Here is a 17,880-nt window from a genome sequence, read left to right as displayed (position 1 = left end):
TTGTTTTTTTAGTGGTTGTACATTTTACATTCCTACCAGCAGTACGTGAGAGTTCTAGTTCTGCATCCTTACCAACACTTCCTTTGGTCAGTCTTTTAAAATTTTAGCCCCGCTAGGTATGGAGTGGCATTTCATTGTGGTTTTCCTTTGCATTTTCCTAATATTAAGCATATTTTCATGTATTTATTTGCCATTCATGGGTCTTCTTCGTGCAGTATATCTTAAGATCTCTTGCCCATCATTTTAATTGTGTAAAATTGTCCATTTTAGTCAGTTGTCCATTTCTGTGTGTGGTTCTATAGCCTTTTTTTAAAAAATAAATGAAATTTTATATTTTTGGCTGCGTTGGGTCTTCGTTGCTGCACGTGGGCTTTCTCTCGTTGCGGCGAGTGGGGACTACCCTTCTTTGCAGTGTGCAGGCTTCTCATTGTGGTGTCTTCTCTTGTTGCGGAGCACGGGCTCTAGGCACGTGGGCTTCAGTAGTTGTGGCTCGTGGGCTCAGCAGTTGGGGTACTCAGGCTCTAGAGAGCAGGCTTAGTAGTTGCGGTGCACAGGCTCAGTTGCTCTGCGGCATGTGGGATCTTCCTGGACCAGGGCTCAAACCCGTGTCCCCTGCACTGGCAGGCAGATTCTTAACCACCACACCACCAGGGAAGTTCCTGTATAGCCTTTTGAGCTAATATTTGTTTGTAAAATTTTAAATAATAATACCAGGCAGAATAATGGAGATAAGATTTTATCTATTCTTTGTATAATTATTTGGTGTTCTAGCATTTATAACATCAAACAAAATAACCACTAAGGGCTTCCCTGGTGGCGCAGTGGTTGAGAGTCCGCCTGCCGGAAGATCCCACATGCCGCGGAGCGGCTAGGCCCGTGAGCCATGGCCGCTGAGCCTGCGCGTCCGGAGCCTGTGCTCTGCAACGGGAGAGGCCACAGCAGTGAGAGGCCCCATACCGAAAAAAAAATATATATATATATTTATATTTATTTATTTATTTATATATAAATAACAAAAAGTGGGGTACTGTAGTTTAAAGAGAATTATTACATAAACTATGGTATCCATTTAATGGAATATTGTACTGTTTAAGATGATACTTATTAAAAATATGTCAATTTGTATTATAGTATTGATTACAATTATATAAAAAATTGTGAGGAAATAACATCAAAGTCAACAGTATTCAAGTTGTGAGACTTTTCTTTGGGTATTTTAAAAATTATAAGCATATTGCTTCTGAAAATAAATTTTAAGCAGAAGTATGTAACAAATGCTTATTTTCTTTACTGTTTGTATCATTTAGCTATCTTTTTGGCTGTTTACATTCTTGGTAAGTTAAAATATAAAATCAGTGACTCGTTTTTTTCTTTGTAATCTGAAATCAAGAAATATTCTAAAAATTCACATAGAAGTCTTATGGGATATTAATGTTAGCTTCACTATAACTTTTAACTCTTTAATAAGTTTTGTCTTAGAGATAAGAAAAATAAGAGGAATTTCTCAGATACTGTTTCAGGTAAATTTATTATTCCAAATTTATGACAGACTATTAACCAGAAGTTGTCTACTACTATTCCCTGTAGCAAAATTATATTGGGTCTGTTTTCATTAATATTCTTATTAGTTCCAAATATGCCCATTTACTTTACAGTTAAATTTATTTTTACTATTATTATCAGTTATTTATGTTTGTGTTATAAAGCTAGGCATTAATAAAACACAGCATTGTGTGTTGTTCTTTAGAAGTCTTAGTTCTTTAGGAGATAGATATTCTAGAAACAGTCAATTCTTGGTTGTTATACTACTTGCTCTTTAGTTTGTGAATGATCTTATATCATCTCTTTTTCATCTTCTCCCTTTTGCCTGCGTATTATTCTTTGCCATTCTAACATAGAGTCAGTTAATAATGGAAAAGAGGCATCCTGGGCTTTTTTTTTTTTAAGATAATAGAGGTTAAAGCTACTGGCTAAATAAGGTCTTTTGAATTATTTGTTGGTATTATAAATGCTTAGATGTTAAAATCAGACTAAATTCGGACTTCTCCACTCCATAGCTCTAATCTTGAGGGGGTTGCTTAAAGTCTCAAAACCTGTTTCGTAATCAAACAATACCTGCCTCCTAGGACTGTTGTTAAAGGTTAAATGAGATGTGTTTATTTTTTAACATAATGCCTGGAGTGTGATATGTGCTTAACAAGTAGTAGTTTATCTGTTTTTAATATCAGAACATTTTATTGAGTTACTGCTGTGCAAGGCTCCATGCTATGTGGAGGGAAGAGAGTTAAGAAAATGATAAATTTATGCCCCTTGAAGGCAGGGATACTTGAGTCTGTTCATATGACAGTTCTACCGTTGGTCATAGGCTTCTAGCCTATAAATTTCAAACCATAGAACTTATACACTAAATACAGTATTTTGTTATTCTGGTTAATACTTTGGATTATCACCTCAGTATAACCCACTTTTATTTATAAAATTTTGAAGTGAAAGGAATCTGTGATTGTTTATTTCTAGAAATGCTATCAGAATTGTTTGTGGATAAGCTTGTCATCAAAGCATAAGTATATGTAGCCAATAAGATTTGAATTCTATTCCCAGCTTAATTGTCCACCCTACCTTTTATCTTTACTGTTTCTTTTACAGGATTAGTTGTACTTTAATAAGTGAAAGGGTGTTATCTGTGTGTGCCCTCAAAAAATTTTATTGTAGTAGGAATAAATTTTTTCTGATTCTGTTAGTCCAGTTTGCCATCTGTGATCTTTCTATACTTCTCTACTCTGATTCCCACTTTTGTCTGCATATTTCCTTGTAGTCCATCTCAAGTAATTTTTTGTGAACTATTTAAGTAATGACCTTATAGATGCCTTTATTCTTAACCTTTTGGCCTATCCTTTAAAAAAAATAACACTATGAAATATGTATACCATATAAAAATATTTATTCTTGAAATCCTCTCCGTTCTGTTTCGTTATAAAGGCAACAGGGACCCAGATGCTTTCTGTCTTTCAGTTTTGCTGTCCTTAGCAAGGTGGCCTGGCTACTTAGATTTGCTTCTTTCAAGGTCCCAAGATGGCTGCATGTCCCACGCAGATGACCAGATCCCAAGGGAAAAAGTGTTTTTCATGGCCTGTATATTTTAAAAGAGCAAAGAAATCATTACCAGAAGCTCCCCAGTAGACTGTGCCTTACCTCTTATTGGTCAGAACATCATAACATGCTCATTTCCAAACCAGTCATTGACAGGGGACCTGGAATTACCTTGATGTGTCTACCAAAATTTCAGCCAATTTAGGGTTTTGCTAACAAGATAAAAAGGGGGAACTAGTGATGCTAGTCAGTAATCTGCCATGTAAGCCTTTCTTTTTTTTTTTTTTTTTTTTTTTTTTTTTTGCGGTACGCGGGCCTCTCACTGTTGTGGCCTCTCCCGTTGCGGAGCACAGGCTCCGGATGCGCAAGCTCAGCGGCCATGGCTCACGGGCCCAGCCACTCCGCGGCATATGGGATCTTCCCGGACCGGGGCACGAACCCGTGTGCCCTGCATCGGCAGGCGGACTCTAACCACTGTGCCACCAGGGAAGCCCACACATAAGCCTTTCTAATGGTGTTGCTAGGGAGGTTGGTTAAATAAAATGAATAGAAAAGTACTTCACAAAATGTGTACTATACCCTGTGAATATAAGGTAGTGCTATTAGCTAGAATTCTACCAATTCTATAACTTTCGTTATAATTTATAGCAAGCATAAAAATATTAGATTCTTGATGCCTTTCCCCAAGAAGGTAAACTGTGTATGAAAATAAGTATTTGCTTTTAATCAACTAGATTCTTCTTCATCTTAAAAAAAATAATCTATTATTTCCAAAGATAGTCTTCAGTCAGTTGGATAGGATGTACATTTCCAAGTGTTATGTTAAGTAACAATGAAGTGCCACCGTATCAATTAAGGATTTTGTATGTAAATAAATCTTGTCTTAGAACCTTGGTATTTAGCTTTTAGATAACACCTTACCCTTGCCTCCAGCAATTGTATCATCCAAGACTGGTCGTGAAAACATTTCTTTGAGTAATGAAATTACTAGGTATAGTGCATTAACCAATAGCAATTTGTAAGGGATCTTGTAAAACAGAAGGAACAAAAGTGGGCCTCTGGTGTTGTGATTTGCCACTGCAGTGTTCTGCAGCGTTTGGAGGAGAGACTGGTGACTCATTAGATCTGATGGTTGCCTGTGCTATCTGGATTTTTCCCCTTCTACAGCAGGGTTTTTTGTTTTGGTTTTTTTTTTTTTAATCTTTCACAAATATGGGAGGTGGTTACAGTTTGTGACTATTAGAATTTTGGATTTTTTTTGTTTTTTTGGGGTTTTTTGGCTGCACTGGGTCTTCATTGCTGTGTGTGGGCTTTTCTCTAGTTGCAGTGAGTGGGGGCTGTTCATCTTTGCGGTTTGCATGCTTCTCATTGCGGTGGCTTCTTGTTGTGGAGTGCGGGCTTCAGTAGTTGCGGTGCGTGGGTTTCAGTAGTTGTGGCTTGCAGGCTTTAGAGCGCAGCCTCAGTAGTTGTGGCGCACAGGCTTAGTTGCTCCGCGGCATGTGGGATCTTCCTAGACCAGGGATCGAACCCGTGTCCCCTGCATTGGCAGGTGGATTCTTAACCACTGCGCCACCAGGGAAGTCCCCAGAAGCTTGGTTTTAATTGCATTTACTTTTTATCCTTAAAAGAGGAGTCTAACAACTAAAGCCAATTTTAAAAATATAATCGAGTTGATTTCTCTATGAGTGCAGGTACATATAACACATTGTTTTATCGAAAGCAACTGTTTTTAAAGTAAATATCATGCTTTTATTTTTTAAAAGATTGAAAGCAACAATAATAGCTGCATATCGTATTAGAAAGGAGTTATTACATAGCACATAAAACTTCATGTAGGATTAAATCATATCCTGATAGTTTGGATCTTATGGAGATTTGGCATGAGATTAACTTTCAGTATGATCTGACTTGCAGTATCATTTGCTTATAGCACGTTAAACTGTTTTGGGAGGTTGTTGTCTTAACATTTTTAAAAGCCTACGTTGGCAATTCCTTGGCAGTCCAGTGGCTAGAACTCCACGATTTCACTGCCGAGCGCATGGGTTGAGTCCCTGGTTGGGGAACTGAGATCCCGTAAGCCACTCGAGCAGCCAAAAAAAAAAAAAGCCTATACTTATTCACATAGATACATAAGCATTCAGTAGTGAAGCAGAAGATTTTAGTGGGGTATTTTTATTTTCACTCTTTTCATAGATAACAATGAAGGGTGGTTAATGGATACAAATTAGTACGTTGTATGACCATGTCTATCAAACTGCTATATGCTTTGCCCTATTCAGTAGTTGTCAATATAATATGTCTACCTAATTCATCATTTTTATTTTATCTGTGGGGAGGAAACACTTCCATATTTTTCTTGTAAAACACACATTGTGCATGATGATGTAGAGGGCAAAACTTGTTTGGGTTAAGAGGGTATACAAGAGCAAAGAAATTTGGACTGCTGTAACATCCTGTTGTCTGTCAAGATTCTGGGGAAGTGGTGGGGAGGTATTTATTACTTTAGTGCTTACTTGTTCTTCTGCAATTGGGGTGCTTTGATGAAAAAGCTTTAGAAGTATATTATCTATATGTGTGTGTGTGTGTGTGTGTGTATCCTTATGTCAGTGCTGTGGGAATTGCAAATTTTAATATTCAAGAAAGCCTAGTACCTTGGACTGATCCTTGGAAGTTTCTCAAAGTGTTTAACTGTTAAGAGGTTGGAGCCTGAAACTTATGGACCAGGAAAACATATTTTCCAATATCAGAAAATAGTACTTTAGACTTCTTTTCCTGTGACTGCTGGTGATGGGCTGTATCTAAGGTTTATGTTGAAGCAGGAGGAGCAAGTTCCTTTCAGAAACTAAGGCTTTCGTTGCATGGGAACCTTAGCCGGAGAATTGCCTATTGGGCCGTGCTTTCTAAACCCACTTTTGTATTTTTTCGTTTTCCCAAAGTAACCAATTACAAGATTACTAAGACAGAAAACAGGCCAAAAATTGTAGTGCTTCAAGTGTGAGTCTAAGTTTCAGTTATCCAGGAATTATTCAGTTTGTTCATTGTAAGTATTTTAGGTTCTCTGGAATCAGATGTCTAAAAGGAGTCTGGTGTATAAGATTTTCTTAAGGATCAACACATGTGAAAGGAAGGGGACGGAAACAGAGTTGGTCTGGGGAAGAAGTGCAAATGCAATGCAAGCCCGACAAAGCCTCAGCTGACCAGGTGGGATGATCTGGAGTGAGCATTTATTGCTTGTGACGTCCGCATTGGGCTGATAGGGCTGGGCCTTTCTTTATACCTCCACTTTGCTCAGCCACCTGGTGCAGGTTGCTCTGTGAAGGGTGTGAATGTGGGCAAGGCAGCTCTCTGCATCCGTGAAGGGCTGACAGCTGTTGGCTATCCTCTTCCTTGAAGTGGAATCTGAATGTTGCAGCTCTGTGTCTAATAAGATAAAGCATATAGTCTTGAGGTAGAGACTGTTGTCCGCTGTACCACATAGGATTGTTTAGATGTGTACAATAGAAATCAGCCTAGTTAATTGAGGAGGCAGAGTGCAGTGCTTAAAGAGCATAGGCTTTGATGTCAGACTGCGTCGGTTCATAATCCCACCTTTACTGTTTGCTGGTTTTGTGATCTTGGGCAAAGTTACTTACATCTCCATTCTTTAGTTTCCACATTTGTAAAATGGAGATGGTATTAGGGGGTATGAAGTTATTCAGTAACTATTCACTGAGTGCTTTTTTCTTTGCCCAGGCACTGTTTTCTTTACCCTCATGAAACTAAGTATTCTAGGGAGTGATACAGATGCTTATACTAACCACAGTAAACAAGTAAATTAAAAAGAAAAAATATTCTTTCAGGTAGTTAAAAGTTCTATGAAGAAAAGCAGGGTAAGAGCATTGAGGATGACAATGGGAGGAGAGGGACTATTTCATGAGAGTGAGGAAAAGACATTCTAGGCAGGGCACAGCAAATATAAAGGTCTGAGTTGAAGCCGAGATTAAAATTTAACATGTTGAAGCATCAAAAATGGACAAAAGTGCCTGGAATTCCTACATTTTATACTTTAAAAACTGGTGTTTTGGGCTTCCCTGGTGGCACAGTGGTTGAGAGTCCGCCTGCCGATGCAGGGGACACGGGTTCGTGCCCCGGTCCAGGAAGATCCCACATGCCGCGGAGCGGCTGGGCCCGTGAGCCACGGCTGCTGAGCCTGCGCGTCCGGAGCCTGTGCTCCACAATGGGAGAGGCCACAACAGTGAGAGGCCTGCGTACCGCAAAAAAAAAAAAAAAACTGGTGTTTTCATAATTTTCTTATTTTATCATGAAAGATGTGTTAAGAGTTGGTTTTTGAATGTATTTGTAACCACTTCTCTGAATATCATACAGTGGTGTACAAAAAGCTAAATTACTTGTGACCATCATCATGTTTTTCTCCTCTTAACATTGACTTTTTTTTCCTTCCGGTTTTATACTTACTGACTGTATTCCCCGCAGTGTACATTCATGCCTGTGACTCATTCATTTTGCAACTGGAAGTTTGTACCTCTTAATCTTGCATTTCTTTCCTTCCCCCACCTCTTTCCCCTCTGGCAACCACCTGTTTGTTCTCTGTATCCATGACTCTGTGTTTTGTTATGTTTCTTCATTTGTTTTGTTTTTCTTTTGGCTGCGCAGTGCAGCATTCGGGATCTTAGTTCCCCGACCAGGGATGGAACCTGTGCCCCCTTGCAGTGGAAGTGTGGAGTCTTAACCACTGGACCACCAGGGAAGTCCTGTTTTGTTTTTTAGATTACACATTTAAGTGAACTCATGCAGTATTTGTCCTTTTCTGTCTGACTTATTTCACTAAGCATAATACCCTCTAGGTCCATGTTGTTGAAAATGGCAAGATTTCATTCGTTTTTTACAACTGGGAAATATTCCATTATATTTGTATACCATATCTTCTTTACCTATTCATCTATTGATGGGCATTTAGGTTGCTTCCATATCTTGGCTGTTGTAAACACTGACTTTTTAAAAAGTAGAATCATCTTGATTTGTTTTAAGAATATTAATCAGATGAATGGAAATTTGTGGATCTGGTGAAAAGCATATTTAAGTGAATTTATAGAATTATCACTTAGGCTCTTGGTTCACTTATTAGTTTGATATCACTGTTCCTAATGCCTGCTGCCTTTGGCATAAATTAAACAATATATGCCTAAAAATAAAGTTTAAAACTGTAGAATCATCAGTTTCCTATGGTGGCTAGGATTATCCTTGTGATAAATTCACAAGGCAGCTGAATCATGAACAAACTCATTTGATTTCCACTAATTATTGCTCATACATTTGGAGGCTCTTGTTGTTGTTTAAAAGGGAAAATATGTAAACACCTGTTTTTAAAAATCAGAACAGATACTATTATTGCCTCATGAACATTCTAGAACACCTTCATGAACCCTAGGAGATTTAAAGCATCTGTAAGAAAGTTCTACTGTATACTCTAATGCCTCCTCATCTTTCAAGTTTCAGCTTAGCCTCCTCTAAGTCACTCTTGTCCTGCCCAAGTCAAGGTTAGATGCCTCTTCTAAATCACTCTGCACTGCTCTATGAGAGCACATTTGTTACCCTATTGTAACTGTTCTTACTCCACTGTATTTTCAGTCTATGATACAGCACCTGGCATATCACTGATGCTTAAAATAAAATCTACTTAGTTTTAGAAAATAAAGTTATGGTAAAATACACATAATAGCTAAGAAAAAAACTAGCCACTTGACTAGATTTGGTTCATATAACAAGAAGATAAGAATATGTTAGGTTCTTTTTAGAAATATAGGCAATATTAGCTTGTACTAACAGAATAAAGTTAGTAGTCATCAGTAATACTTTTCTGTTAGGCTTACTGTTAGGTGCTTCACAACAATCCCAGTAGATTTTACAGATGAAATGAGTCTCAAAAGGTTGAAAGAATTTGATTTGCTCAAGGGCACAATTTATAATTTCAGACTTCATTTGTCTGACTCAAAGCCTTGGTCTCTGTTTCTCAATAAAAAGAAAGCAGCCAGAACAGATGAAAGTGGTACTCTTCAGAACTTACTCATATGACATTTAGAATACAGTTTTTAATTTTGTTTGCTCTGTTTTAAAAGAAACATTGATATCTGAAATACTTCCGGAAGAGGGTAGCCTCAGGGGAGAAAGATCTGAAAAAGTCTATCCTTTGAGGGACAGTTGACACCAAAGAGAATTCCTCCGGGAGGGAAGACACTGTGTGTGGCTGCAGTAGTTGGAAGAAACGGCCAGAGGGTAGAAGTTGGGGAAGTAGATTCAGGTTGGATACAAGACAACTCTCTAAGAGGCGATTTCTGAAAATAGAATGGCTTTTTCAAAACTGAAGCCCTGTTTAAATGGTAGGTATTACAGATGAATTTTTTGTGAGCATTTTACATCTCACAAGGAACATTTTGACAAACTGTAATTTAATCATAGCCCCAGGGTAGGTGGTACTTGTGTTTTTCAAATGAAGATATTAAGAGATTTTGATTTGTCCAAGATCTCCTGCAGTGTGTCACTGGTAGAATCAGGATATTTCCTAAGCCTGCTGACCCAATATTTCATGATATTTCCACTTTAATAGGCAGATGATCATGTATCATAGGAAATACCCATATTTAGGGAAGAAGTTAGACTGTATTATTATAAAGTTCTCTTCTGACTTTGAAAATCTTTGATTTTCTGGAGATTAAAATTTGACCTCCTTTGCTTGTTTAGTACTTCTTTGAAGACTTTGCCCAGCCCATTTCCCAAATAAATGCTTATCTTTAAACTTTGTTTTTTCCCCTGTTATCTAAGTCGTTTCTAGAAAAACTTTCATCTTTTTATATTCTAATCTTTTGCAGTCCCATTCCTACTTCCTCAACAGTTCCCTTCTGCATCTTTAGGAGGCTGGAAAAATCGTAATAAACCAGTTTCCCCTTTTCTTTACTTCCTCCCTCAACTGCCCTTCCTCCAGTTTTCCTACTGACACCAAAATCCTTGTCTCCTTTACATTGACATTTGTGACTGTAATATCAGATTTATTATTATTTTTCCATGATTTCTAAGGACTTATACACTAACTTCATCTTTATCAATAAATGACCAAAGTGATGATAGTCTCTACCTTATCACTGATACCATCTTTAAGGTGTTGGTACTTTTCTTGCCCCTTTGATCATATTCTTCTCATTTGGAAGGTCTCCCATATCGCCATGTGGTTGATTTTTGGGTTTTTTAACATCTTTATTGGAGTATAATTGCTTTACAATGTTGTGTTAGTTTCTGCTGTATAACAAAGTGAATCGCCATATGGTTTTGATCTTTAATTGTTTTTACTCTTGCTTGTTTCTTTAATCACTCTTTAATTCTTCCCTGTTATCCCTGTACACCATCCTGTTTCTGAAGGCACTAAGTGTATCAAACCAGAATTCCACTGTTAATGACTTTATTGTTACACACCCTTCCCGAATTCTTTGATACCTTGGTTAATGGATTACAAATTGTATTCCAAGGAGTGTAGGGTTCTGCAGCCATCCTTCAATGACTCCAGAAAGACTGAAAAACACCACTGTACCCTGCCTGAATTAATACCTAAGCCTCAGGGTTTGATTTTCCTCTCTTTCTGTATTCTTTCTATTTGGACTCAACTCAGCCTTGAAACTTACTTTCCAGTTCTTACCTGTTCCCCTAACTCATCCCCATTGCTTTACACTTTTCCCACATCTGAATCAATTTCTCCTTTTCTCCCAATGTGTTGTCATTTTGAACACTTAAGTAATTTTGTCTTATGGTACAGTTGTTTAAAACCAGTGAAATCTCCTTTTATTCATAGTCTTTATTCCCTAAGTTTAACACAGTACCTTTTCCTTGGTAGGAGCTCAGTAAACATTTAATAAATTGAGTCCATTTGTTACCAGTTAAGTTGTATGAACCCTTGCTCGGGCCCTAGCCCACTGAGGCCCTCTGCCTCCACAGAGAAGGTTTTTTTCCATTCGGGTTCCAGCAGCCAAAAAATGAAACCAAAGCAGAAATTGAAGCAACAGAAGCTTTATTCAGTGGCCAGAGAATGGATAAGTGGGAACTTAGTTCACAAATCAAGCTCTCGCCTTAATGGCAAGACGGATTTGCTTTTAAGGAATAAAGACAATGGGGGGAAGGAGTGCGACTAATGATGGGGATGCATATGCATTAGTTTTCTGGGAAAGAGGCAGGCTTTCCTGGAAATGGGATGCCACCACTTTTCTGTCCTTTTTTGGTCAGTGACTTCCAGTCACGGCTGCCAGTAGGTGTGTCATTTAGTACACTAATGTAGTAAAATCAGTGTAGAAAGAGACTCGGGGTCTCTTGGAGTTAAGATTTATCGCCATCTTGGTTTCAGCTGGTTCTGTCCGGTTTTTGTTTTTCTCTTCCTATAGCTTCCTTTCTTTGTGTCCAGACCCTGTGATTAAAGATATATGTTAGTTCCTATTCCAAGGAGAGGTTGGTGGGTTTTGAGCAAGGGTCTGGTGACAACTCTGGTAACATACTGACACTCACCCCATAACTATTTCCGGAGCTTTTCAACTTCTCTTCATGCCTGCATCCCTTCCCCTACTTAACGTTAGATTGGTTAAACATCATTATTCTTATAACAGTTCTCCCTCAATCTTCGGTTATTTCCTATTGTTTGTAGGATAAAGTCCAGTAGGCATTCATTTCAAGACCCACAAATTAGTCTCCCTTATCCTTATTTCTCACCGTTGCCATAACATAAACCTTTTATTCCAGTCAGGCTGTTAACGGTTCCTGAGATTTTTATTTCCCTTCTTTTGTTCTCGTTACTTCCCCACATGAAATGCCTTTTACTCTCTTCCTTTTCCTATGCTAATTATACCTGACCTTCAAGATGTTTTCCCCAAACATTCTAATCTTTGAACTTTTAGTAAATAAGTGTGTATTATTTGATACTTTATTACATATTGATCTGTGACCTTTACTTTATGGTTGTTTGGAGACATTATTTAGCTTTTTAAATGTACATACATTTTATCTTCTTTATTAAATTGTCAGTAATAAGTTAGACTAGCAGTTACATAGAAACTTTCTACTTTGGGATCTGTAACCAGTTTTCTATTTGGACTTGAATAGTTCATTGTTTGGGTTTTTCAGATTGCACATCTCTAAAGTAAAGAAGTTGAACTAAATTTCTTACACTATTCTGTGTTCTGCTAAAAAAAAGAAAAAAGGGAAAAATTATCCCAGAAATATTTTAAAGGTAGATTTTACATTTAAACATTTATTAAATGTAAGATATAACTTGTTAGATGATAAAAAAATAAAGCAGAGAAGGAGGGGAGGTATTTTAAATAGATGGGCAGATAGGCAGAGAAGCCTCTCAGAGAAGGGGACATTTGAGGAAAGACCTGAAGGAGGTATATAGAAGCTGACATCTGGCAGAAGAGTACTCCAGACAGGGGGAACAACATATACAAAGACCCTGAGGCAGAATGTGTATGTGCTTTGAGTAATGGCAAAGAGTTCAGTGTTTATGCAGCCTGATTAAGGGGAAGAGTAGTTAGAGAGGCAGTCAGAGAAATAATGGGAGGGCAAGATGTTGTCAGGCTAGATAAGAGGTTGGAAAGAATTCACAGTCTGTTACATTCCATGGGGTATTTTCTATTGAATGTCTTGCATACGGATATATAATTCTGAGTTTTAATAACTGTAGACTATCCAAGAATGAGGTACTTTTAACCAAATCTTAAGAATTTTATATTTTACTTTGAAGAAGTGGTAATAACTCAAGAATACACCAAAGTTCACTACCTATATTGGTTCTTTTGCTTTAAAGTTTGTAATTATAACTTAATTCTTTTTTTTTTTTTTTTTTTTTACCATAGGTAAGTTAACATGATGGATTTCTCCAAGCTACCCAAAATACGTGATGAAGATAAAGAAAGCACGTTTGGTTATGTGCATGGGGTCTCAGGACCTGGTAAGTAATACATAATAATCTCAATAGTAAAAATTCCTAACATCAATTAATGTCTTTTCAAGATGTTTTAGGCAGAAATACACAAGTTTCTGTTCACCTACATAAATTCTGTCTTTAAAAGATGTCATAGCTGCTATAAGACTGAGGTAATACCTCCATCATAAGGGCTACTGTAACATTTATTATCTAAATTTGATAATTATTGAGGTACTAATTTGTGATATCCTGTTTATTATATAAATGTATAGTTGGTGTTATATGTCTTAATTTTTTTTATTAAGCGTGAGGTTAAAAAACTATAAAGTTTATAGGTTTTAGTATGTGATACCTAGATGTCTGTTAATTGGATTTGAATTTTAATAATTGCTTTCAGAGCATTTCTCAGAAATATCAACCTTGGCTCTTTGCATGTATAAATCCTTCTGAATGGTTATTCAGATATCACATAACTAGCTACCTATAGGAAAATAGTCTTATGACATGATGATGAGAATGGAAAGCAGTTTATGTTTGTTCTGCCCACACTTGGGGTACTGCATTTTAAATAATAAATTTTGTTCTAGTATTCATTTTATTATTCCACACTTCTATTGCGAAATGTGGTTCATAGTTTCCATAGGTAAAGCTGCTCATTGATTTGTATCTTTAGTGCCATGGAAATTCGTTTTTCCTTATATCTTTTTACAAAGTCATGTTGTAGTCTTTTTCTTGTTCTAATCACAGAAGAGGTGATGACACTTTTTGGTGTTAATGCAAAGAAAACACTGTCAGTCACTGTGCCTATTCCTCCCTAAGAAGCTTCTACCACTTAGAAATTGGTGTTTGAGCTTCAACTTATTAGCAGATAATATATTTCACTGTTTTCAATCTCTTTTGCCATTCAGAGAAACAATTTTTCCCCTTGAGGATCGTAAGGTCTTCAGGAAAGACAGGCTATACACAAGAACTCTTAGGGAAAAGGTAAAAGAACACTATCAAAAGAGTTTAGGTAAAAATATTTTTCTGAAACTTGTAGTTAACTGCTCTTAGAACCTATTTATAATTTTTAAGTACTTAATGAGGTAGTAGAAAAATGGCATACTTTTGTTTATGAAATATGATTTCAAATGTTAGTGATCTCTGGTATTTTGGTGCATCTTAACTATTCTTATATATAGGTTCAGAGGTAAGTATTTAAAAAATTAATAAATTTCCATTGTTCAATGTTAAATAAATATTAACACCTTAATAGTTTTCACTCGAATATTACCTAATTCATAGATCTAATTAATTGTATCAGAAGGCTAAATATTAAAATAGACTTATTCCATTGAGGCCTGCGCAGGTCCCAACCTATCTGTGGTTTGGGGTTGCTATCCGCCTCATAAAGCACAGTAGAGGCTTTGTCTTCTGGGAAGACAGAAGTCGTCTTCTCCTGAAAAGGCCTCTTACATAGCTGGCTTTGGCATCTTCCAGGGAATAGGAGGGCAGGGATTGAGGCCTCATGAGTCTGGTAGAGAGACAAAGACAGGTAGATATCGAGAGGTTGAGGTTAGAGAGAGAAGACAGTGGTTATAACCAGAAAGTCCAGAGTGGGATGTTGTTACTTCCATAACTTGTCGCTGTTAACTCAGCCTGGGCTTCATGACAGTCATAGAAGTGGATTCCTTAATTTAAAAAAAAAGACTTATTTCTATATATCTGAAAATGTACAACATTCCCCTCCTTCCAGAAAAGTAATTTTTGCTTACTAGACAACATGATCAGGACTTCTCTGGTGGTGCAATGGTTAAAAATGCGCCTGCCAATGCAGGGGACACAGGTTCCATCCCTGGTCCTGGAAGATCCCACATGCCGTGGAGCAACTAAGCCCATGCACCACAACTACTGAGCCTGCGCCCCAGAGCCCACGAGCTACAACTGCTGAGCCCGTGTGCCACAACTACTGAAGCCTGCATGCCCTAGAGCCTGTGCTCTGCAACAAGGACAGGCCACCGCCATGAGAAGCCTGTGCACCGCAACGAAGAGTAGCCCCTGCTCACCGCAACTAGAGAAAGCCCGCACACAGCAATGAAGACCCAACTCAGCCATAAATAAACAAACAAATAAATAAACCAAAATAATAAGTGTAAATTCTAGTTCAGTATTTATAAGAAATAGGGATTTTTAATTAGGATTTCACCCAGTGGTGGTGACTGATTATAAATGTCCTATGGGATATGAAATAAACATCCTATGGGATATGAAACAAATTTTTGATGCAAATGGGAGGTTTTCTAGATAGATCTGTCATTAGTTTATCAAGAGTCTTTGTTCCAGAAGAGTTTTAAGAACCACTGGTATAAAATGTTAGAAAGTAAAGATGTTGTTTTATATAATATTTCTCAAAGCGATGGTGACAACACAGCAAACTGATAATTGTGTGGCATTCTATCATGCAACTAGCTAAAGCTCTTGTTCTCATTTTAGTTTTAAAGGTTTTTTTTATTACTATTTTTCCAAAACCCATCATTCCATATATTATAGCAACCTAGGTTGATCAAAACTTGCCTCAATGCTACTAGGTAAGAGTTTGTCATATAGAACTTCAAAATGAATATAGTTTTCATGTATATTATGTAAATAAGTAATCTTTAGCCTAACAAATTTTATTGTTTACCCCAACTATGTCATATGCTAAAAATGTCTCTCTTTTTTTTTTTTGGCTGCGTTGGGTCTTCATTGCTGCGTGCGGGCTTCCTCTAGTTGCAGCGAGCAGGGGCTACTCTTTGTTGTGGTGCACAGGCTTCTCATTGCAGTGGCTTCTCCTGGTGCAGAGCACGGGCTCTAGGCGCACAGGCTTCAGTAGCTGCAGCACGTGGGCTCAGTAGTTGCAGCACGTGGGCTCTAGAGTGCAGGCTCAGTAGTTGTGGCGTACAGGCTTAGTTGCTCCATGGCATGTGGGATCTTCCCAGACCAGGGATCTCACCTGTGTCCCCTGCATTGGCAGGCGGGTTCTTAAACACTGCGCCACCAGGGAAGTCCCTAAAAATGTGTCTTTTGATCAACAAACAAAAAGACAACATATGGAATGGAAGAAAATATTTGCAGATGATGTGACTGACAAAGGGTTAATATCCAAAATATACAAACAGCTCATGCAACTCAATATCGAAAAACCAAACAACTCAATCAAAAAATGGGCAGAGGGCTTCCCTGGTGGCGCAGTGGTTGGGAGTCCGCCTGCCGATGCAGGGGACGCGGGTTCGTGCCCCGGTCCGGAAAGATGCCACGTGCCGCGGAGCGGCTGGGCCCGTGAGCCACGGCCGCTGGGCCTGCGCTTCTGGAGCCTGTGCTCTGCAGTGGGAGAGGCCACGGCGGTGAGAGGCCCACGTACCGCAAAAAAAAAAAAAAAAAAGGCAGGAAAAAAAAAAAAAAAGGGCAGAAGACCTAAATAGACATTTTACCAAAGAAGGCACACGCTGACCGACAGGCATATAAAAAGATGTTCAACATCACTAATTATTAGAGAAATGAAGATCAAAACGACAGTGAGGTATCTTCTCAAAGCAGTTAGAATGGCTGTCATCAAAAAAGTCTGCAAATAATAAATGCTGAAGAGGATGTGGAGAAAAGCAAACCCTCCTACACTGTTGGTGGGGATGTAAATTGGTGTAGCTACTATGGAAAGCAATATGGATGTTCCTTAGAAAACTGAAAATAGAGCTACCATATGATTCAGCAGTCCTACTTCTGGGTATATGTCCAGCAAAGAGGAAAACTCTTAATTCGAAAGATGCATCTACCCCAATGTTCATAGCATCACTATTTACAGTAGGCAAGACATAGAAGCAAACTAAGTACCCATCAACAGATGATTGGCTTAAGAAGATATGGTATATATATACAATGGAATATTACTCAGCCATAAAAAGAATGAAATATTGCCATTTGCAGCAACATGGATGAACCTAGAGAATATTATACTTAGTGAAGTAAGTCAAAGACAAATATTGTATGATATCACTAAGATGTGGAATCTAAAAAATAATACAAATAAATCTGTATATGAAACAGACTCACAGACATAGAAAACAAATTTATGGTTACCAAAAGGGAGAGGGAAGCAGGAGAGGACAAATTAGGAGTATGGGATTAACAGATCCAAACTATTGTGCATGAAATAGATAAGCAACAAGGATTTACTGTATAGCACAGGGAATTATATTCCATATATTGTAATAATCTATAAATGGAGAGTAATCTGAAAAAAAAGTATATAACTGAATCATTTGCTGTACACCTGAAACTAACACAGTATTTTATTTTTTTATATACTTCTTTGAATTTTTGCATGTTATTTTATTTATTTTTTTATACAGCAGGTTCTTATTAGTCATCCATTTTATACACATCAGTGTATACATGTCAATCCCAATCTCCCAATTCATCCCACCACCACCCCACACCCCCCACTTTAGCCCCTTGGTGTCCATACATTTGTCCTCTACATCTGTGTCTCTATTTCTGCCCTGCAAACAGGTTCATCTGTACCATTTTTCTAGGTTCCACATAAATGCGTTAATATATGATATTTGTTTTTCTCTTTCTGACTTACTTCACTCTGTATGACAGCCTCTAGATCCTTCCACGTCTCTACAAATGACCCAATTTTATTCCTTTTTATGGCTGAGTAATATTCCATTGTATATATGTACCATATCTTCTTTATCCACTCATCTGTCTATGGGCATTTAGGTTGCTTCCATGACCTGGCTATTGTAAATAGTGCTACAATGAACATTGGGGGCCATGTGTCCTTTTGAATTATGGTTTTCTCTGGGTATTTGCCC

General features: G+C 37.8%; 1 protein-coding gene across 4 annotated transcripts in view; it reads left to right on the top strand.

Annotated features, from left to right (window-relative positions):
• ATP6V1A (ATPase H+ transporting V1 subunit A) overlaps positions 1-17,880 on the top strand; it is a 56,140-nt gene that overhangs the window by 12,364 nt on the left and 25,896 nt on the right. For 3 of the 4 annotated variants that reach the window (XM_032630440.1, XM_032630443.1, XM_032630441.1), the window contains exon 2: positions 12,975-13,069. The exons of the other annotated variant lie outside the window; for it this stretch is intronic. In XM_032630440.1, coding sequence (XP_032486331.1) covers positions 12,985-13,069 — 85 coding nt within the window. In that variant the 5' untranslated portion in view covers positions 12,975-12,984. The remainder of the gene's footprint in view (positions 1-12,974; positions 13,070-17,880) is intronic. 4 annotated transcript variants of the gene reach the window in all.

The sequence above is a fragment of the Phocoena sinus genome, chromosome 4, assembly GCF_008692025.1.
Source record: "Phocoena sinus isolate mPhoSin1 chromosome 4, mPhoSin1.pri, whole genome shotgun sequence".
Taxonomy (NCBI): domain Eukaryota; kingdom Metazoa; phylum Chordata; class Mammalia; order Artiodactyla; family Phocoenidae; genus Phocoena; species Phocoena sinus.
Note: the sequence above shows the minus strand (reverse complement) of the source record. Positions and strands in the feature narration are given on the sequence as shown.